We start from the raw sequence: 22,499 nt of genomic DNA, 5'->3' as shown, positions 1-22,499 counted from the left end.
ATATGTTACTTCGCTCTCAGGCCACTGCAGCACGGATGATGCAACTGGCTGGACAGAAAGGGGAAGTGCTGCAGAAAAACAGCCCTCTCAAAACTGATAAAGCGTCAGTGTCATTAGCAGACAATAATTTCATGTTGAGGATGTTGTTCGATGCATTATGGCTCGAGTGACACTTCCGTCGTGTATAAGGGTACTACAAAAGTTGTTTCTCGTTTTTGTATGTCATCCAGAATTCCCTGTATGTCTCTATGTTTCAGGACAGTATGTAAATGCATTAACACTGACTGCAAGCCTGTTTTCCATGTCATCTATAACTTACATTTTTAATCTCTCTGCACAGTGTCCCACCCCAAAAGTGATGTAACACTGCACCACTAGTGTTCTGCTACATTCATTACCTCTAAAACCCAACGTGTGCAAAGCTGGCTTGTGGTGCTTTCACAAATTATTTAACTTTTCAGTGAAGTTTGGCGTTTGCCCGTTTACTTTGGTTCATTCGTGTGAAAGTTGCCCCTAGACCGCTGAGTTACAGAAACGGACTCAGACTGCAGAAAAAAGGGAAGCCTATTCCACTCTGGTACGTTGTATTTGTAGTCTGAAAACAGAGCAGACCAACCACAGTGTTTTGTGACAGTGGAAAATGAGTGATTTTAGCACAAAACCAAAAGCTAAACTATTATAAAATCCTCTGATGGCGTACCACCATGGAAGCAATCTCATATGCAGCCTGTATAAGCGGTGTAAATATTTATGCAGGGATAGCTCTGTAACCATGGTAACGTGTATGCGTGTCAGTACTTGACGGTCTGATCTAAAAGTGAAAAGGAGTTCAAAAAGAGGGCAATTCATTGCTTCAAGCTGGGTCTTATTAAAAAGTGAGTGAAATTTAACAACCACAGTAACTTTTTCTACCTGTTTCATCATTGTTCTTAACATTATAATGCTTAGAATCCATCATTTCATTACTCTTTGTGACAGCACAAAACTGCAGGTGTGAAAGCTCCCTCATTTTCCATAATCTGCCAACAATTACTGCTGCGAGTTCGACTCCGATTACAACAGAAACCTCATCATTTAGTGCTATATTACATCACTCTGGGCAGGACATAATTGCCTTTTTTATAACCCATCCTTTGGCTGTGGTCAGAAGTGGTAACATTCAACAGCTTAAGAGCTCTACAAAGTGCTGTTGTAGTGCTGAGTTGAGTCTTTTTTTGCTTAGGTACGTTTTAGGCACAAGAAAAATGATGGCTGTTCGAATTCTTTAAATCGGCGCACCATTCGGCCATTCACAAAAACAACCAATCAACTTCTCACATTACACATTCAGCCTGTATCAGCCCTAACTACTTAAGCACAATCAAGTCATCATTTCATTGTGTTTAGTTGCGTGGTGGTTTCCGAAGCTATCACATACACAGGCTCATGATCAGATTATAATTATCATTGTCTTCATTCGATCATACTACTGTAATCTGAGGATGTTTTACACTACAGCAGACACCAAAACTGTATGCCACAGCAATTTCAAAGTCAACAACATGGAACTAATGCATGAAAAATGCTATGCTAATGAGGGAGAGATGGCGCCTGGATGGGGCCAAAGATGTGACCCACGACCAGCCCAGTACAGTTCAGCCTGTGATGATGCCTGTGCTGCATTATTGAGGATGCAGATTGTGCATAGAGGAGATGAGGGCATAGGTCTAATGCTGTTAAGAGAGACTCCAGTCTGCAGTATATTCATACACGTCACTGAACTATAGAGTAACATTAGTCTTTGTGATCAAACAAAGTTTTCATATCATGTTGACATTTCGGTTCATATTTACGATCCCTCTCTCACTCTTCACTTCTCTCTCTCGGCTGTGAGTCGGCATCACACTACATGTGTACATAGCTGAATGTAAGTGCGTTTGGATCCTCTCAGCACTGCAGTTTTCCTAAATCCCTATGAATTCTCCTCCATCTTTCCTTGACAGCATAACCTTTACCATCGGGGGTTAAAGTGAAGCGTTTAGGAAAGGACAATTCAACCTCACCCTTTAAATATGGGTTAAGTAAATGCATTAATAAATACATGGACTTAAAGAGGCCAACTTCCTCGGTTGTGTAATGCAGATGCTCTTGTGCTTACTGAGGTGTGATTCCTGGTTCTAATAAGGATGTGCCTCTAAAAATAGAACAAGAGGAACAGCAGGAAATGAGGGCTTTCGCTTTCATAAGAAGGCTGGAAAAAAGATTGAAAAAAAAAAAAAACAGTGTCTAAGTAAGTGAGGAAAAGGCTGAAGGCAGGGAAGAGCCCTTGACTGGCACTCGAGATGAAAACTGACGGGGAGTCGCTTTGAGAAGCACAAAGCTGCAACAAGAGGGCTGCTGGAAAGGAAAGGCACTGCGGTTAATTCTAATTTTAATTCATGTTTGAGGAGAACAGTGCTGTACCTTTTTTCTTTGAGCAGGTGGAGGGAAAGTCTTTGTCCTCTACTTTGACTGAGGGCCTGTTGCACTTCATCCTGCAGAAAAACGACCGTCTGGCTCCAGAACAGAGTCTAGATGGACCGGGGGCGATGTCTGTCTTCACTGGGAGGCCAGCTACAAATACACACACACACACACGATACAGTTAACACAGCGACAATATTGCATTTTTTATATATATAAAATTCATGTCCAGTCAAAGGCTTTCAAAGAAACATTTTTACTGTCTGTAATGTTCTTCCTTTTTTCACCCTTCTCAATCACACAAAAATAGCACAGGGAGAAAACCCATTCTGATAATGTATCCATCAGTCTGACACCTTCTGCAGACCTGTAGCCAAATTCAATTATTCTTTATACTTTCACTGCATCCATTTTAAGTCTTCAATGACGCCCATTTCACCCGTTTACCTCAAGCTGTGTTTGCAGTTTAAAAAAAACCCACCGGTTTTTCCATTAAGAAAATATATTCATGTATTTATAGCCCATGGTCCTCTGTCACAAGGTTCAATTTTCCACCATTTTGTTGTCAAAACTTGCTTGCTTGCTTTTATTAATATTAAATCAGACTTCCATCTCTGCTTTGTACATTTCTTTTCGCCAAATTAAAAAAACTAAAGCTTGTATATCTTAGAGGAAGTCTAAAGTTTTAAATGACTAACAATAGACTGTAAAAACTAGGTGCTGAAATTCACTATAAATACTTGTACTGACGTCAGAGGGCAGCCTTGAGATTGCTGACGTCTATACTTTCCCCTGGTATCATAAGGACACCACAGATTAAGATGTACGATGAGGGTGAAGGAAAGAAAACACAAGAGATCAGCAAAAACCAGATCCTCATTCCGCACGACTTACTTTTAGCGTCAATGAGCCTCTCTCGTGGGGCCGTATCGGAAGAGGACAGCTGCTCTTTGACCTTGGCAATGTCCTTGGGGTGAAGGTAGTCAAACAGGCTCTGACCTATCAGATCGTTCTGGAGACGGCGGGTGAGACCGGAGAGACAAAGTGAGACCAGAGGGAATGAAGTGAGAGGAGAATAGAAAACAATATGGACAAGTACAGAAGTAGCAACAAAAATATTGACTTCTACACACAACTTCAAACGCTGACGTCTCTGAGGTCAGTGCTGCAGTTCTTAATTCTTTAATTAGTTGATGTTGCAGCTTTTCTAGGAAACTGTGAGGCAACTTAAATCTTTAATCCAAAACTGAACTGCTGAGACAGACAGAATTACCAACTCTAGTGAAAAAGTTGTGATCATCTGCTGCTTGAATTAGATTATTCATGGTGATGAAATTCTGCTGATTAGGAAAAATCCGTTTTTGTCATCTTTTCAGGAAATTGAAGGTCACAACTACGAGCACGTGTTATTTGCATAATAACTAACAAAGACAGAGTTTCAAATATGAGACATACTACGTCCTTCATGGTGGAGTGGATTTAATAATATCCGAAGGCGGCTACAAATCAACGGCAGCCTTTTGAGTAAAAAGCACACATGACTTTCTTTTTTTACTCCAATGCACAAACACTGTCGGCAGCGTACCTGGCTGTAGTTGAGAATCTTGTACACGGATTCAGAAACAAAGAGGATCTTTCCACGGTCACAGCCGACTACAAACAGGAAGCCATCCGCAGCCTGCATTATCCAAGACAACAAAAACACTGGAATAAATAAGGGCTGCTTCACAAATACATGCTTCATAAAGAAAGTGACTAAAACACAAATTCTAATATTAGGATACATAGTATATATATAGCTTGATGTTTTGAGTAGCCTATCATAATTAATGGATAAACTGTTGATTACTGACGAAAATAAAAAGTGAAAAAATAATAAATTGAGAATGTTACAGATGACATGGTGAAGAAAGTATTGTGCTACATGGTCTATTTGTGTATCAGTGAGTGTGGCATGCATCATTTGTATTGCACTCACCCTTAGTATCAAGTGCTTCAGTTCATCATCTGAGAGGAAGGAGGGCTTGTAGTTGGCCTCTGTGTACGGGTTGGATGCACCTGCACACAACAGTTAATATGTATTAAATCTGTACTGTTGATGGTCAAGGGGGTTGTTGATCAGTAAGAGTCAATTTTCCCGTCCTTTCTTTGGAGAAAGCACTCAAAGACGGTTTCAAGTGATCACAACACATATTTGTTCTCCAACTGAAAAGTAAACTTCGAAGAAAGAAAGTGCTTTGATGTAACATTCCTCTTGACTGGCCCGTCCTGATCAATCTCAATGTCCTTTACCCTTTTTTAATTCCTGTTTTGTCAGTAACATCTCATAGCATAGTGAAAAATGCCAATAACAATATGACATATTTGAAAATTATTGTTTTTGTATACCGACTATTTGATTAATTAAGTATTCGCTGTAGCTCTATATCCAATTGATCCATTCATGAAGAGTAGGATAGTAGAATAGGAAATCCACAATTCGATTACATTTTTTTTTTTTTTTTTCAGCACTGACTGCTATGAAATTGTTTGACTAACACTTCTGGATTTGTAAAGGTCAACAGAGCATTGCTTTAATGCTCTGACAACTGTTATTTATATTTTCAAATTCTTCTTTAAAAAGTTAGGGTATTTTAAAATGTATTATTTATTTTGCAGGTGAGGGAGACAAGTTCAAATAATGTTCTCCAAAAATAAAAATTCTGGCGTTCAATGAAAAATTAAAAGCCTTATGTGATTCGAGTGAAGCTGGAGGCTACCAGTAATCCAGCTGTGTTGTCCTAGAAGTGTTTTTTTTCTTCAGATATGCACAAGTAGGAAGGGAATATCAAGTAGAAATGCCAATGCTGCTTTTGATTTTGAAGAGTCGAATTGGGGCTTATTTTGATTGACTTTCCAAAGAGCTGTCGATATTGTTGCATTTGCATCATGAGTATCCAGTCGTATGTTGGCAGTATTATTTTCAGGAAATCAACATCCATATTTTTGCAGGTATTTTAGCTAGCTTACAAACCGGTTTAAAATCTTTAAGATCCAATTTCACTTCTTGTCAGGCTCTGAGTCTAGTCATTTACTATTCATTTATAGTCCCAACCACAGCTTCCTATTACTCTCATACATTGAGCCCCCGCATTCAGCAATTTTACTAGTTAATTCTAACCTCTGAGTGTCTTCATGTGCTGGACGGCCATACGCAGGACTGTCAGCTTGTCTAGCTTGCGGGACATGGCGTTACAGGTGGGCACCAGTGACGCCAGCTCGTCGATGAAGCTGTTCATCTTGTCCCTGCGACGCTTCTCGATCTGGCTGTGAGCCTCTCTGTGGAGGAAGAAGCAGCAGATATTAACAGATGGTGATTGTGCGCTGATAAATCTCTTCTTTCCCCCATCTCGCTGTGATAAATCCGGATAAAAATAAAAGTCGTTTTGGTCGCATTTCACCTGTTGTATAAACGACAGAATCCTAGCAGGAATGCAAAATCAGGCAGTCATTCTTCAGTGGGCTGCATTCTTGCACTGCAGATAATCCTCACATCATGGTCTTATCTAACGTGATATAAATCAGCTAGCTCAAAGCTAAGAACACTGCTCTGTAAAGATGTAATGGCATTTTTGTTGTCGAGTCTGGACGGTTAAAATACATCCGAGGGTCCATCCGACTCGTCTGTCCTGCCTTCACTGACTACGACTGAAGGGAGAATTCTCAACAAGCAAGAGAAACAGAGCTTGCCATTAGCGATTAGGTATGCTCTTACAGTCCCTTAGTTCCACATAATGCTCGGATCTATACACTTCAATGTATAAAGTTTCTTATTATCAACGCACACAAAGCTCCCTCTGTCCCCAATCAGACAGAGTGACATTTAATTCATGTAAAAGAGATTAGAAGGCAGGGGGAATGAGACACAGAGAAAGAGAGAGAACGGGAGGGAGGTTTTTATACCTGGCATTCTTAATCCGGCCCTGCTGGTCACTGCAAAGACAAATAGAGAAATTATTAGAGAGAGGAAGAGTAAACTTGCAGGTTTGAGGTTTAAATTTAAGGGACAGGAAGTATTAAAAAAGAGTGAGGAGTGGAAAGGGAGGAAGGGAGCGAGGGAGCGAGGGAGGGAGTGGGGCCTTGGCTAACCTCACAGGTTCTGTAACCAACCTCATTTTGAGGTTTAACAGCATCAAAGCTTATGCAACAAGTGTAATGCTCTGAGGTTATTTTTGACTGTACAGTCTGTTGACTGGTGTGATACATAACATGACGTCATTTTGATTAAACCTGTTTGCATTCTCTCTCTGACGCACTGTTATTTAAACAGCGGAACAATGAGGAGAATTTCCACCACACGCCCACTACAAAAGACTCGCACAAGATTTCTTGATTTTACAGATACGAGTAGATTAAAAGAAGAATGACATTTAGGATGTTTTCAGCATTGAGAATAGACTTTTAATAAAAGGCTTCCGTTGTCCAGTGTCTCTTTGAAATCATTCAAAACAATTTTATTTGCCCATATTGTGAGATATCCATCTCTGAGATTGCTACTTCCAAACCAATACAAAAGAGGTGAATTCAATGTCACTAGTGGTAATTGCAGCATTGTTTCTTTCCAGAAACACTGAGCCTCTTGCAAGAACATTTTTGTCTCCTTAACAGACTTTTTACCTTAGTAAAGGAGGTTATGTTTTCAGCCGTGTCCATTTGTTGATTGGTTGGTTGGTTTGTCAGCAGGATTACACAAAAACTACTTAACGGATTTACACGAAACTTGGATGGAGAATGGGTCTTGGACAAGAATAGACCCCATTAACTTTTGGTGCGTATCTGGATAAAGGAACTGGATCCAGGATTTTTTTTCTCACATTCTTTAACATCTGAGATTTGTCGACATTTCCGTTAATTTCTCAGGGGATAATGCATTGATCATGATGAACACATTTAGCCAGCTGGTATCTATAAGTGAGTACAATTTGATGTGGATCGTAGATCTGGTGAGATTCAATTATTGTTTAGCAGTTATGGGTGGTTTAAATTTAGAGTGACACGGGACTATTGAGTTGATATTGGATTAGGCTTGATTGAATTAAAGGGGGCTGTTGGGCCTTGGTAAATGTATGCGCTCTACTGGAGGGCCATTCTAGTTTTATTCTGTTGCTTGTACTAGCGTTCCAAGTGACATTCAGCAAACTTGTATTGATGACTGTTCAAAAAGCCTGTTTGTGAGTTTCTCTGTGACCTGGAAAATAAATCATTTGCATAATTGAAGCACACAAGTTTCTATGTAAGGCCACATGGTGCCCTCTATTGCAGGCAGCACTATGTCACTGCAGAGCTGTACAGGCAGAAATAAAGATGGAATGTTACGGTATGACGTGAATTGACAAAATAGAAGCGATTGTGATTGTTGACATAAAAAAGAAAAGCCTAAAAAAAGAGTATTTTTTCGATTAGGAGGGTTGTCAGCAACTTGTTCCGCCTTCCTATCTAAATACAGACAAGCGTGTTAATGTAGTAAGTTCTCTTACATTAAATCACTTTAAAAAATCTGTTTAAGGACGGTTACAGATTTCATACAGTCAGAAGAAAGTATGCCCATTGAAAACTGTTGACTGTGAGGTCTGTGAATCATCACAGTAACCAGAGGAGAGATTTTCTGGAAAGAGATGTTGCAGATGTAAAGTTTAAATGTGATTTTCCAATCATGTGAGCGCCGCAAACTCATTCCACTCCGCTTCATTGTATTGGTTTACCGTTAAACATCTCCAGAGATGGATCTTGGACAAATAAACCAAAACTATCTGCTTGATAGATATCACCAGGGTTACTGTAAGTGAGGAAATATGTTTCTCATGATTTGATCATTTAAAAGGGAAACTCGATCACCTGAGAATACAACTGCAGGACATACAACAATAATGAAGATTAAAGCTTTATCACCATAGTAATGATGGCCTCTTACCTTCCCAGTTTATCTTTGTCTGGGTCCATGTCACTGAGGAGGAGAGAAGACAGGAGTTACAAGCTTCAGTAAGAACATCAGAGAACATTTTAAAGGAAGGTTTAAAGCACTTAATGGTTCACTGGGTTCAGTAAGTTTGTTTTCAGTCTATTCAATATTTCATGGTGCAAAATCAATTGTGGGATATTTCAGATTTTGATAAATTAAACTCTGCTAAATCTATTAACAGCCAGTCATGTTTGAACTTACTCAAATGAGAAGCCATCAATTCTGCAAAGAAAGAAAAATGTAATAATTAGTTTCTGCCATCAAGGTACTGAGAAATGTGATTATGTACAATGAGAAAGGTGACGGTGTTTAATAGTGCACATATTTTCAGTAGGGACTGTGACAGACACTGCACAGTCAAAACAATTAAAGCAAGGTAAATTATGAACTTTGGTTTTACATCAGACATGAGGTTAATGAGGCAGTGCTTCCCTTTCTTTCCTTCTGTCATTTATTCTGTCTTTTTTTCCTTCTTTCAGTCTTTCTTTCCATCTCCTTTTTTCTGCCTATCTTTCCGTCTGTCTCTCTTTTCATCAGTCTGTCTTTCCTGTCTCTTTTTTCTGTCTACCCCCCCCCCCTTCTTTCTCTCCATGCCTCAATTTTTTTCAAGGATCATTTTTCTTTACTTTCTTTTCATTCATCCTCATTCACTGTCATTATTTCTTGTTCCGTCTTTTCCCTATCATTCTTTTTCCTCTTTTCTCTCCTTCCCTGTGTCCTTACTGGTAGTCTGTGGAGCTGCCCTTCCTCTTCCGGGTGTAGTCCATGCCAGGTGTGCCGATGGAGCTGGAGATGAGGTCGGTGGAGCCAGGGGACATGAAGTCAGTCATTGTAGACGAGATGTCCATCCTTTGGTCTGCCATCAGGTCCTCTGCAGAGCAAAGACATAACAAACCTTGATTATTCAGCCAAACTATTCTTAACTGCCTTTTTTAAATCGAGTAGGTAAGAAATGAATTGGGCAGAGGGGTTTTTTAATATTTGACAGTCGTTGTCTTACTGTGGGAAGGTAAAAGCATTTAGGAGTGGAAAATAAAATAAAAAGTGTGATATTCTCTGAAGACACTTCCTTTATTTTTGTTTACATGGCAACAAAACATGAAGTGTGCAAGCTCTGATGTCAACAGATAAAGAAAACTCAAAAAACAAGAAGGGCAGTGCAGACGGTTTCCATGGATAATGATGAAAACACACATCAACAGAAGAAATGTAAACCACATAGAATGGACAGTCACTCTAAAGAAAATATGCAAAAGGGAAGTGGATATGAAAGCACTAAAGGATGAATCATGAAGGGCTGTTGAGCGAAAGGGGTGCCCGTTCAAATATGTAAATAAACTGTCCACTCATAACCAAGACATGCAGGATTAGTCATGTTCTATTTACTGACTGCAGAACTAGGTGACAAGGAATCCCTATAAAAGTTAGGATAAGATATAAGAGTGCCGGGCATGCAGACACAAGTTTCTGGGGCAAAGACAAAATAAATCTTCCCATACAATTAAGAGAACTGATACATGAAAGGGAATCAAAGATAATACACGTCCTCCCTCAGGGTGGGTCAAAAACACATGCTGTTGTAACAGGGAGTGTCCCTGTTTAAAGGCAGAGCATTATGACATCACACTCACCACAGATGTTCATCACAGCGTCTGTGTTAAAATCATCTCCTTCCATCCACTCTGGAGCCCTCAACTGTGAACACACAAAGACATCACGTTTGCAAATAACTGTCAGCCCCAGCAGGAGTCATTCTGAAAATGCAAAGACTTCAAGTTAAAAAAAAAAAAAAAAAGTCAAAACACAAAGAAAACACAGACACACAGTTACAGTTGCCTGGACACATGCGGCAAACAACAAGTCATCTAGGTCAAATGTTGAGGAAGAATAAACAGGAAGCCACGGTTGTCTGAGTAACTGCATCTATAGAAATATGTCATGGTTATTATTCTCCAAGGAGATTTAGGTCATACCATATCAGTTACATGAAAGACGTTAATCTTAATTTAGCCCAGAAAAGTATAAACTGGTAATTTCCCCACTGAATCTGACTATTTTTTATGTAGATTAACTACGTCAAGACGCTGTGAGCTTACTGGATGACTCTTGCCTAGACACTTGTGCGTCATGTGCGCTTATAAAAGCATTATTCTATTGTCCTATCAACAAAAATGTGTGTCACTGCTGTCTCTGGTTATTAGTTTAAGTCTGCTTTACCTTTGACCAAGAAGTGTGCTCTGCAGCACCTGAACCACACCCAAAAGTAATGTTGCACCTTACCGCCACGCCCTATAGTACACTGCACTTAATGTGTGCATGCAAACATAACTAATGGTGTATTGAAGTATTACATTGCGAGTTTGTTGAGGAGAAAAATCACTGACACAATACATTTACTTAAATTACCCATTTTTTCATTAACACTTAGTTATTCGAGCAGATATTGACCTAGTGGTGGTCTAAAAACAATATTGATTGGACAAATAGCTGCCGTACATCAGCCTCATAGATGAGTCAGCATAAAACTCCTTACTTGCCAGTATTGGTAAATATCAGCCAGCAGCATGGATTAACAACAGGGGCTTTCATGGCTTGTCAGACTCAAAGATATATGGATGTATAATGGAGATGGAAACGTACTTACAAAGTCCCTAGTGGGTATTACTTTGTAATCTTGCAAATGTTGCAATTCCAACTAGCTTATTTCAACTGTTAGCTATATTTGACTGTGTATTTCCACAAACACTTGGTTGTTCAGTGATGGATTTTTTCTTCACTCTGGAGGGTAACAAAAACCCACCTATTTAAAAACGTCTGACTGAAAAAAACAATGACCATCATGCTTATGATACAAGTTGATAAGAGTCAACAGAGCAAAATGCAATAGTGCCAAAGGGGATTATTTGTTTTCAGGGAAGGTGAGCTTTCATTTCATGACCCTAAACATGGGAGGATGACTATGTACCAAAAAATGTCTTCATTTTCTGTTCATGTATTCAACTCTGAGGTAGTTCTTACATGAGTCACACTCATGCATAAGATAAGTGGGCAGCCTTCCTCGGTTCAAATTCAGCTCTCTGAAATATGAGTGGGAGCAGCCTGCGCATGGAGAGCAGGGCCGCTTCACTTACCTGGATAGGAAACTGGAACAGGTCTCCGAGACGGGCCTGGTATTGTCTGGATCAGTCTGGTCTGCTCCGTTCTGATCTGGTCTGAGTCTGGTTTGATTCAGCCTGACCTACTTTCATCCACTTTGATGTGGTCAATCTGCACCGATATGATCTGATCCTTAAGCAGCTGGTGCAACTCGTCTACACCTGGAAAGAGACAAAGAGAACAGTCAGGTGTGAATCTAATCTTTCACAGGCAAAACCTGATACATCAGAGAACATAAACAACACCACATAAACACACAACATCACAAAACTTGATCGACAGCAAAATATAAAAACACAAAAACAGAAGAACTCCTAATGTTCACTCCTGCTGACCTGAAAACTGTCAGAACTGAATCTGGGCTAATTGGATCATTTCCTGAAACTCCATTAATGAGCAGCTAATTGCATTCTGAGTTTCAGCTTGTATGCAAACCTGATTTTGCATGGTTGCGGCTCTTTAATGTTAACACTTGAGCGCTTACTCACAATTTCCTTCTTAGTAACTTGTAATCTCTTCCATTCATGAATTTTCTGATAGCAGAATTACCTCTGATCTTGAAAACATGTGAATACGTTCCAAATAAGTAACCTCCAACTTGGAATGGTGGTTCTCAACCTTTCCCATTTGCGACCTCACAAATACACTCTAACCTATTTTTATTATACCACTGGCACAGGCAATATAACGTAAAAACCATTCCCCAGGCTAAAATATGTCATTTGATTTTTTCCCCACAACCATCTAGTGAGCCCTGGAAATGATCTCCCGACCCCACTGGGGGTTGCAACCCGCAGGTTGAGAACCAATGACTTAGAAGACAGAAAACGTGAAGACTAGAGGAAAAATGTTTTGGCACTTTTCCTCTCTAGTCTTCTCGTTTTAGAAGGTTGCTGAGAAGACATGAAGCCCATAACAGGCTCCAAAAGCACTTCAGGAACTGCTGCTGACAGCTCTGCTGGTTCTGACAGTGATGGCTGTAAGAAAGCCATGCTAGGGCTGTCAAGCTTTCAATTTTGAAAACCTACACCGAATTTAAAAATTCTTAGTGGGCCCAATTTCTGATTTTCATTTAAAGCCTGTGATCACTGTTTTTATAAGCTAAAATGACAACTGGCAGAAATGATCATCTGTAGCTAGCTTATTAAGCTAACATTAGCTCCATGTGGTTTTCTTGAAAGCGCTGTCGCCTACTAACTTTTTAGTGTTTCCAGCTGATTCATTTTAAACCCTGTAAAATGGTTTTTAATGAGGCACTTGATGAACCGTCAGGATCCTCACCAGCAGATCCATGTAGAAGACATGGAAGGCGCAGCACTGTTTTTGTATTGCAAAGTAGAGCTAGTTATTCTTCATATTGTGTTGTAAGGAGAAATGTCAGACTGTTATGCTGTTATGTCATCACTCTGTTTGCCTGCTATAAGCGTACCTTCTTGTTTGTATTTTAAGACACCACCCCTCAAACTCTTGAATGCTGAAAAACGGCAACTGCAACTAATGATTACTTTCACAGTTGATTCATTTGTCCAGTATTTTCTCATTTACCTAACTATTTGTTGTCAATCTTCCCTTAAAATAGGAAAAATAATGACACAATCAAAGTCAGTCTGAAAAATTGATTCCTGAGAGTTCTGAAAAAAACAAAACACCATGGTGAGCCATCTAAATGTTTACTGTGCAGTGACAACAAAATGCAAAGCTCAAGAAGCACTGTTGAAGCAGCAGAGTAGGTCAGGACAGGCCCGGTGAGCTCTTTTACTGGGACAAAGCTCTGGGCGAGAAGGGGGAAACCACTATGTCATGATTGAACACTGAAAGGAACTGGTGCTGGAGTGGAAACTGGGTCAGCCAGTCTCTATGGTCTCAAAACCAGCCAGCCTCAATTTCCATCCACCACCTACTTCTACTTCATCAGTGAGTCAGCAAGCCATTCCCTGTTCTACACTCTCCACCCACTCACACAGTCAGGAAGCGGCCAGTAAGCCCCGTTCATGAAGCAAGGAAACATCCAGGCAGCAAGTCAGCATCCTAATCTCACACATGACAAACCTTGTACCCTGACCAGTGATGGAAATAGTCTAGGAGACGTGGGAAAAGATTTTATTCACATCGGGGTAGATATCAATATTGATAAATTCTCCAATATTCCAAAATTGTATGACTAAAAGGGAGATGTGCAATCAATTAACTGTTCCTTTTTCTTTTTTTTCTCTGACAGAAATAATAAGTGGTGGAGAGGATGACAAACTGCACCCTTAAATCAATCACATCCAACTTCATTAAACTAGTATGAGCTTTGATCATGAAAATAGAATCAAAGAAAATCTCACCTACATATAATTAGACTGGAAATGAATTGCATTTGTGTGCAATTATCCATGAATGGCTGTGCCGCAGAGCCATTACCCAATGTCGAGTACACAAATGCAGTCATGCTACTTTGCTACTTTGGCTCACTTTACCTCTTTGCTTATAATAGCTGTAATCTTTTTTAGATGATTCCCACGATTGTGTAGTCACATGAACCAACACTGAAGATGACTGAACTTTACTGCGGAGTTTTGTGTTACACAAAAAACTCCTGATGACCACCCTTCAAGCCTCCACATACTTAGCTGTTCGAGCAGTAATTTTTATAACAAGTGTTTAAATGAAAACCCAAACGTTTCATTTTGTAACGATACGAAAGGATTCAGAAAAGCAAGCATTACAAGCATGTTTTGTGTTAGAGCTTGGCCTGATGACAATTTATACACACTTTTTTACTGAGTGGACTCAGTTCGGATCAGCGTCTTTAAAGCTGCACTTAAATTAATAATGCGACAAATAACTGTAATGGAAAATGTGTCACTCATACCAATTAACCCAGAGAATAATTATCACCTGGCTCTGCAGCTCTACAGAGCATTTTAGTGTCTTTGAGTTCATTGTTGTGGTGCTACAGTCATTTAACCCTTTGGTTCAATAGAGCTCAGCAGTGTCTTGTAATTGAGACTTCATGGCATTTCATAAAATTCTGAAGCAGTGGAGGCAATCGTTTTAATAAACAAAAACTAAAATGTATAGGAGGTAAACACTGACACTATACAATGTATATGTCAAATATGAACAGCCGAAGCAAGAAAGAACATTCACATTTTTCATTACAAAAACACCCACTCACAGTTTACATCAGCCTGTTCCTACTCAATCTGTTTCACACTGCAACAACTCTCAAAATTCCCCATCAGTTTTCTTAATAACAAGGTCAGTGTGCATTTGAAATGTGAAATGAAACTGCAGCTTCTGTACTAGGAGGGCAAGGTTGGAAATCACAGGGCAACTCAGACTACAGAACAATCAAAATATTCTGCCCACAGCACCAGTAGCAAAGTTCAGGCAATTCTGTAATATACTGCAGTACAGTCATGTTTAAAACATCCTGGTATCTGAATAACTTTAAGCTGCTCTCAGAAAGAGAGCAGTTAAATGTCCTTGCAGTGGCAAGAATCAGCAAGGCTCTTTGTTGGTGCATTCAGAGGTTAGGATGGTTGAACTTTTGCAGCTTACTGTGCAACCATGACATACAATATAGGAGCTGAATCAAGTTCCTGAACATCATTGACATTAGGGGTGTAATGGCACATATACTCATCCGAACCTTTCAGTACATGACATTTGGTTCAGGATGCAACTTCCTGGACTTGATATGTCCCGTGACCCAAACAGTAGCTGTCAAAATAGTCTATTTACGTACTTGGACATGCAGAACAGTAATTAGAGTGTGGACATTTTTGGCACTGCATCAGTTCTTGGACACAGCTAGGCAGATAAGCCACACTCAAGTGGTGTTGCTGCCATCTCTATGACGAGAACAAATGAGAAACCACAGCTGGATGATTCTCCAATGATATTTAAATCCACTGTGTGTTAGCTTTTACAATTTCCTGGTTAGTTACAGCAAATATGGACAAACATGGACAAACATTAGTGAATTGGACAATAGCCATATGCCGACATTGTTCAACAGAAAGTCTGTGTATGTTTCAAACATGGCCAGTCATTTATGAACGCATCACCTGAATGTGTCGATTAGCCATAGAAGACAAAAACCGAATGAGGGCGAGTCCTTCCCCTCACAGCGGTCAAGCAACCTCTCACTGCAATTTCAGACCTCTAACTCATGTAGGAGTTATACACAACCTGGGTTTAACTAAGCAAATAGGTAAGAGCCTTCCATTAGATAATTACTGAAGTGATTAACATATTTCAGCTGGCAACAAGTTATTTAACCCTAACTGATGCAGTGAGTAGCTTCTCATTTCTTAAACAACCATGTCGGAAGACATATCCTTAGGTCATGGAAAAGATGTTACTCTGTTTCAGAAGGGTCAAATTATTGGCCTGCATTAAGCAAAGAAAACAACTAAGGAGATCACTGAAAATGACTAAAATTGGGTTCAGAACTGTCCAATGCATTATTAAAACTTGGAAGGATAGTGGCGAACCGTCATGTTCAAGGAAGAAATGGGGTCGTAAAAAAATCTTGAATGATCCTGATCGGAGATCATTCAATGTTTGGTGAAATCAAATCGTTAAAAAAGATTTTATCAGTGAGGCTTATTGGAAAAAAGGCTTCTATTTGCTAGGAAGCATAAAGATTGGACCATGTGGTCTGATGAGTCAAGATTTATCCTTTTCCACAGTGACGGGCGCATCAGGGTAAGAAGAGTGGCGGATGAAGTGATGCACCCATCATGCCTTGTGCCTACCGTACAAGCCTGTGGGGGCAGTGTTACGATCTGGGGTTGCTCCAGTTGGTCAGGTCTAGGTTCAGCAACGTTATGTGCCCAAAAACTGAGGTCAGACTAAGTTTTTCCATCAATGGATTTTTTTCTTCTCTGATGGCATGGGCATATTCCAAGAAGACAATCCTACATTTCACCGGGGGCTCAAATTGTGAAAAAGAGTGATTCAGGGAGCATGAGACATCATTTTCACACATGGGATGGCACCACAGATTCCAGACCTTAACCCCATTGAGAATCTTTGGAATGTGCTGGAGAAGACGTTACGCAGCGGCCCGACTCTCCATCATCAATACAAGATCTTGGCGAAAGATTAATGTAACTCTGGACAGAAATAAATGGTGTGACATTCGCATAAGCTTATGAAAACGATGCCACAGCGAATGTGTGCTGTAATCAAAGCTCAAGTCGGTCCAAAAAAAATAATTAGAGTGTGTGACTTTTTTTGGGCAGCGTACTATACTTTTACAACTATACAAGTGTTTATCACTGCAGATTTGCAACCATACTTCATCCTAGAGAATACAAGCTCTCACACGTGCATTTAGGTCAGTCTGTTGTGCCTGCCCTATACAAGCAGAGGCTGCAGTTTTTCCAGCAATTATCAGTAGGTCAGTCGTGGAGCATTACTGATACTTGATATCTATTTTTTCTAACTGACATTATGCCAGTATTTGAGTTCTTGAACTATTGCAGTTAGAATTATGTTCACGACTGTTCACATTTTTTCAAAATACATTTTTTTCTGCTTTCCTCTATGTTCCAAAACCATGTCTCCAAAACTGAGGTACATGCCAAACTGTGAATTTCATGTACCACATACCCCTAATAAACATTTATGCTACTTGTTTACAAAACTTACTGTAGTTATTATGTCATGCTGCTTACCATTTCCTCTATTTTAAGCTACAATCTGCTGTGTTTAACTGCACACTGAGATTATACTAGGTGGACAGTGGATAGCAGCTGCCTGTGTTTTACAGGCTGATGGGATAAGAGGCAGCTCGGGGCCACTGCTGCATCATCTTGCTTCTGTCAATTCAAAATACAGAGCCAGCAGCTGCTCACTGCCAGAGAGCGCTTAAAGTCCCTGAACACCAACACAGGTATTTTCAGTTAATCGTTCTGATTAGGCCCCTAGTCAAGTTAAACTGGCTGGAGTGACCTGAGCACAAGGGGTCACATTAGACTCGTTTCAGTCCAATACATAGACTTCCTAAGAGTTTCTCCCAGTATTTCTAAACTAACACATATATCTTCAGGATGAGTTTGATCTGTCCAACCAAAGCACAAGGCCAAGAACAGTGGCTTTATCAGATAATAGACTTCATGCCTTGTTCGACTTGGCAGGGCTCCATGGGTATGATTATTCATTACTGCCTATGCTGTTCCCCTCCCCCTGGAGGACATTTTAGATTGTTCAACTGAATGAACCTCTGGATACACTACCTATAAGATGCAAATGTTTGAGTGTCTGAATACAGTGGTTGTGGACTAGAGGGAAGCAGGACAATGCAAACACCACAACAGAGCTCTACAAGTCCATGTTTTAGATTTGCATCTTCTGGTTTGATGATGATGTTGCTGTAAGGCTTCTACATCAGCAAATGAATCTTAGTAAAAATAATCACAAATTTAAAATGGTAATTGTTTGTTGTAACTAGGGATAATTAATTATATTTCATTATCAACCATTGAGAATTTGAGCAAGTAGGAACACAGGGAAGAACAGTCGCCAAAGTTGGCACCAAATTATCAGTCTCATCCATGTGGGGGATCTCAGCAGTTGCATTTCTGCAAAATTTCCAAACAGCTCCACTCTGGATAGGTGCGTCAGGGCAACCTTGGAAAGAGCCTGTGGTTTTCCATTTGCCAGGAATGGTGCAGTCAAAGGTGCTGTTTACCTTGATGATGTGTTAGAAGTGTTAGTTCATCCAAACTAAAGAACCCTTCACCCTGCAGCTCTTCATCTAACAAGTTCACCATGGCTGCTGCATTTTTCCGACCAACCAAAGTTTTAACCACAAGTTACAAGGAGCATACAAGTCATCTGTGACCCAGGTATATGCCCATAAATATCTGTAAGATTTACTTAATGACTAAATAGTCAAACATTTGGGGAAATTTGGGGGAAAACATGGATACCATGCCATGTTTGTTCCCAGGAAATGCAAAGCAACCACAAACAGCCTAGCACAAACACTGAAAAGCTGTTAACCGACAGCTAGTCTGGCTCTCACCAAAGGCAACAAAATCCACCAGCACAGCACCTCAATTAATACTATATCTTATCTCTTGTTGTTTAATCTGGACAAGAACCAATAATCTGTTTGTTTTATTTGGGGTTATGTGCCAAATTATTTTTCTGCCAAGGCAAGTTGCCAGGCCATCGGAGCCAGATCAGACCTTGTGTACACGTACAGACTGTATTTTATTGACTCTCCTGTTAGAATGGGACAAACTGCCCATTTTTTATTCTGAAAGTACAGTCACATTAAAATGTGTTCCCCCATTCATTTCATTGAGGAAGAGAGTCAGACATCCTTTTCCTGTCATGGGTTGATCCTACCTTGTTTGTATCATGCAAATTCACCTGTGAATTTCCAACTTGCTGCTTGCTTACTGCTGTTAGCCAGGTTGTCCTGCTAGAACCCGCATGTTATGTTCATAACCCTGCCCAAGCGAATTCTTACCCTCCCTGCTTTTCACATCATCAAGCAAATAAATTTTGATTGACAAGATCTTGTCTGATGGCAGAAAAGACTTTGGTTACCTCACCTAAATGGCAGCACAGGTTTGCCTACTTCAAATTGTACAAGTTCAAGCTCCAATCAGCCAGAATGACTGGAAACACCTGTGTGGACGTGCAAGGCGTTGTACAAATACATGAGTCAATTATCTAAATTATAAAAGTAAAGGGAATTGTATCTGTGAAGTGGCCACAAAAGACAATAATTAAGTGTCAGTAAGGTTCCAAACTGGGGAAAATCATATTATCATCTCATCATTATTATCTTACATGAGTCAAGATTAGGTGGGCCAGTATACAAAGTGTTGAAAGTGATTAAATACATCCTTTTTTCCTAATGTTTCCTGTCTCATTAACCTGTGAACTATTTTTTTTTTTCATGGACACGAAATTTCAATATGGCAAAGTGCAACATTCTAATTTCAGAAGCTAAAATATTTTTATGAAAGGTAAATTGTGACAAAACAGCATGATAATGAAGTACTGTAGTAGTGCTGCAGACATGCCCTGACCTACAGATCTCGTTTTCCATTGTAAGAAGACATATCTGTTTGATACAGACCCCAACAAATGTCACATTATCATTATTGTCAGAGTTTTTACAGTAAAAACGAAAATTGCAATGCAAAAATTATCATTCCCTTTAATCGTGAATCATATCGCAATCGCAATATCTGCCAAAGATAACCCCAACATGATAGTTTAACTATATCCTGCAGCACTTATCCACAGGATGGTTAAAGTGAAACTCTCGCCAAAATGCAACCCAGGCTTTTTTTGTGAAGGAACCCGAGTCAAACCTTTGTGTAAAAGCATAATTACTTTGAAAAAGCCACTTTTAAGATTTACCGTATTTTCGTTTTCGGGTCAAAATCATTTTCAATGGTGTGCTAGGGGCAACTTTACGGTAGCATCAAAATCGCTATTTTTAAAACACTAAGAAACGACCCTTTAGGAGCTTTCCACCTTTACTCTCCTCCATGATACGTCGCACTCAGGGATCCAAGTCTCTTGACTGGCAGGACGGCGGCAACGGAACAAGCTACTGCAGGCGAGAGTTGTTCAAAAACCTTCTTTTTAGTGAACTCTGTTAACACAAACCATGTTCTCAATGCTCGTGTTCATGTGTAGAGACCCTGGTGATACTACGAGCAAAGTTTCATGTTGTGTCGAGTCTTCTTAGTGTTTTAAAAATAGCGATTTTGATGCTACCGTAAAGTTGCCCCTAGCACGCCATTGAAAATGATTTTGACCCGAAAACGAAAATACGGCAAAACTTAAAAGTGGCTTTTTCGTTGTAATTATGCTTTTACACGAAGGTTTGACTCGGGTTCCTTCACAAAAAAAGCCTAGGTTGCATTTTGGTGAGAGTTTCACTTTAAGTGCAGTCCTGCTGATTCAGATTCTGTTATCAAAATGCCTTCGTGGCAACATCGATCAAGAGTGATAAGCACTCTGATGTCGGCTGCTACCTGTCCATGAGTAAAAAAATAATACTTGTTGTAAGTCCAAGTCTGAAGTTCAAAGCGGACGTCTTCCCTGTCACAAGAAGGTTAATGCATAAACTACTGATAACACTGTGTTTGAAACAGACTAATGAGAAAGATTTTTTTACTGAAAGTTGCAAAACACAAGCTGCACATTAAAACAATCCAGGCAAGATAAACAGGCAATTAAAATCTCTGAAAATAACCCTGAAAAACAGAAGCCACTGCAGACTGTTGATCAACAATTGCCAGACTTTTCTCACATCGACGATCCTGGAATGGATCCACAACAGACCACAGACCCCCCCTGGAAGAAGACTGTGTCTGTGAGGATTCATGCTGGTGAGTATGACTCAGAAGATTAAATAACAATGAAAAGCAGCTATTTCTCATCCTGTTGGAAACCTCCTGGAACCCTCCTCATTAAGACCCGTTGATTCATGAGCCAATGTTTGGGGACCCCCTGCTGAAAAGCATACAACAAAAGCCACTGACTGTATCTGGCGCACAATATAACCAAAATCCCAAAGCCCCAAGACCATCTTCATCTTTTAGCAACCACTGCGGGCACTGCATACACCGAGCGGTCGCCACATTTCCACTGCCAATGCCAACACTGTGTCACGATATTTCATAACCAAATGTTAGCCTATGTTCAGTTTCGACATAGCGAAAACCTAACCACCCTGTACAGTGTTATCTGGAGGTGGCTTTGAAGTTATCACGGCAGGATGGATGCTGTCGAAGAAACGGTGTGCCAGTTACCCACCAAGGCCTGTTTACATCGCTAGCGTGCTAGCATTTGGTAGCATTGTTCACTAAGGCGCTCGCACTTAGGTCACGTTCAGTTAACATTTAACAAGGCACGGACCGGCACTTACCCGTGCATGAGCTTTCGTAGAGCCCCGGTGATTGCTGACAACACTTGAATCTAGACTGACACTCCGGGGGCGCTTTCAAATCCCCACCTTTTGTCCACAACAGCAATAAGTCCCGTTGACTAATATTAGCATACAGCTGCTAGCTAAGAAACGCTAGCTGTCAAGACTTGGCCAGCGAGCTAACGTCCCTCCTCCTGCTCTAGAAAACCACACTGACATGACCACAGCGCTGGGAAAACATCGACGATATCCATCATGGATTATAACAAAGCAACGTCACCAAGCTGCAATATCGATACCCCGTACGCTTCTTATATTTCTGTACTTACTGTAGGTCCAATGTGATTCGTCTATCCATTGAAAGCCGCTGGTAATATGTAATAGCAACCCCAAGAGCTGTGACATAAACGATTTTCGATCGGTGACCCAGTTTCTCCTCACCGTCATGCCTGTCGGACCACTAACCTAGTTTCTTAACCAATGGCGTGTGTGCTATCGCCGGAGGTGCCCTTTCAGCCAATCACACGCAAGTTCGGGTTGGGAAAATATGACGGGCGTGCCAGTTGACCAATGACAGCCGGGGTAGAACGGAATGCAGAGGCTACTTGCGTGTGAGAGTGTGTGGAGAGCACTGCATCACGAGTCATGTAGTTGGAAGGCGTGCAACACAGGCTGGCCCTGAGCCTAATTGCCTTATATTGTATTCTGATGCTTTAAATATAATACCAGGTGTCCTCACGTTCTGACACTTATTGTGGACGATATGTGATATGATTTAAGGTTATTTAAGAATAAATAAATTGGAGTGTTTTACAAAATAACCATTACTCAGTGTAACCATTTCAGAAAAAAAAATGTATATGTACATTTTTCATTTATTATGTTTCTTCAATAGTTGCTTCCTCTTAATTTGACACAGCAACTACATTGTTAGGATCATCTTCTATAGTTGCCTGCAATGTGCACATTGACGCCTCCTGCTGGTCTTATTTTTTAATG

At 40.2% G+C, this 22,499-nt stretch overlaps 1 protein-coding gene across 2 annotated transcripts in view; it reads right to left on the bottom strand.

Annotated features, from left to right (window-relative positions):
* bmal1a (basic helix-loop-helix ARNT like 1a) overlaps positions 1 to 21,946 on the bottom strand; it is a 33,775-nt gene extending 11,829 nt beyond the window's left edge. The window contains exons 1-12 of one of the 2 annotated variants that reach the window (XM_084364076.1): positions 21,830 to 21,946; positions 11,572 to 11,757; positions 10,072 to 10,135; positions 9,164 to 9,311; positions 8,642 to 8,662; positions 8,393 to 8,425; positions 6,385 to 6,414; positions 5,603 to 5,760; positions 4,421 to 4,500; positions 4,028 to 4,120; positions 3,337 to 3,454; positions 2,443 to 2,592 (exon numbers count right to left, since the gene is read on the bottom strand). In XM_084364076.1, coding sequence (XP_084220202.1) covers positions 2,443 to 2,592; positions 3,337 to 3,454; positions 4,028 to 4,120; positions 4,421 to 4,500; positions 5,603 to 5,760; positions 6,385 to 6,414; positions 8,393 to 8,425; positions 8,642 to 8,662; positions 9,164 to 9,311; positions 10,072 to 10,117 — 877 coding nt within the window. In that variant the 5' untranslated portion in view covers positions 10,118 to 10,135; positions 11,572 to 11,757; positions 21,830 to 21,946. Of the gene's footprint in view, positions 1 to 2,442; positions 2,593 to 3,336; positions 3,455 to 4,027; positions 4,121 to 4,420; positions 4,501 to 5,602; positions 5,761 to 6,384; positions 6,415 to 8,392; positions 8,426 to 8,641; positions 8,663 to 9,163; positions 9,312 to 10,071; positions 10,136 to 11,571; positions 11,758 to 21,500; positions 21,736 to 21,829 lie in introns of those variants that run through there. The other variant, XM_084364077.1, reaches the window with a different exon arrangement.
* Positions 21,947 to 22,499: the final 553 nt, after the last annotated feature.

The sequence above is a fragment of the Pagrus pagrus genome, assembly GCF_965226575.1.
Source record: "Pagrus pagrus genome assembly, chromosome: 10".
In the NCBI taxonomy this organism is placed as follows: Eukaryota; Metazoa; Chordata; class Actinopteri; order Spariformes; family Sparidae; genus Pagrus; species Pagrus pagrus.
This window is presented reverse-complemented; position numbering and strand designations above follow the sequence as displayed.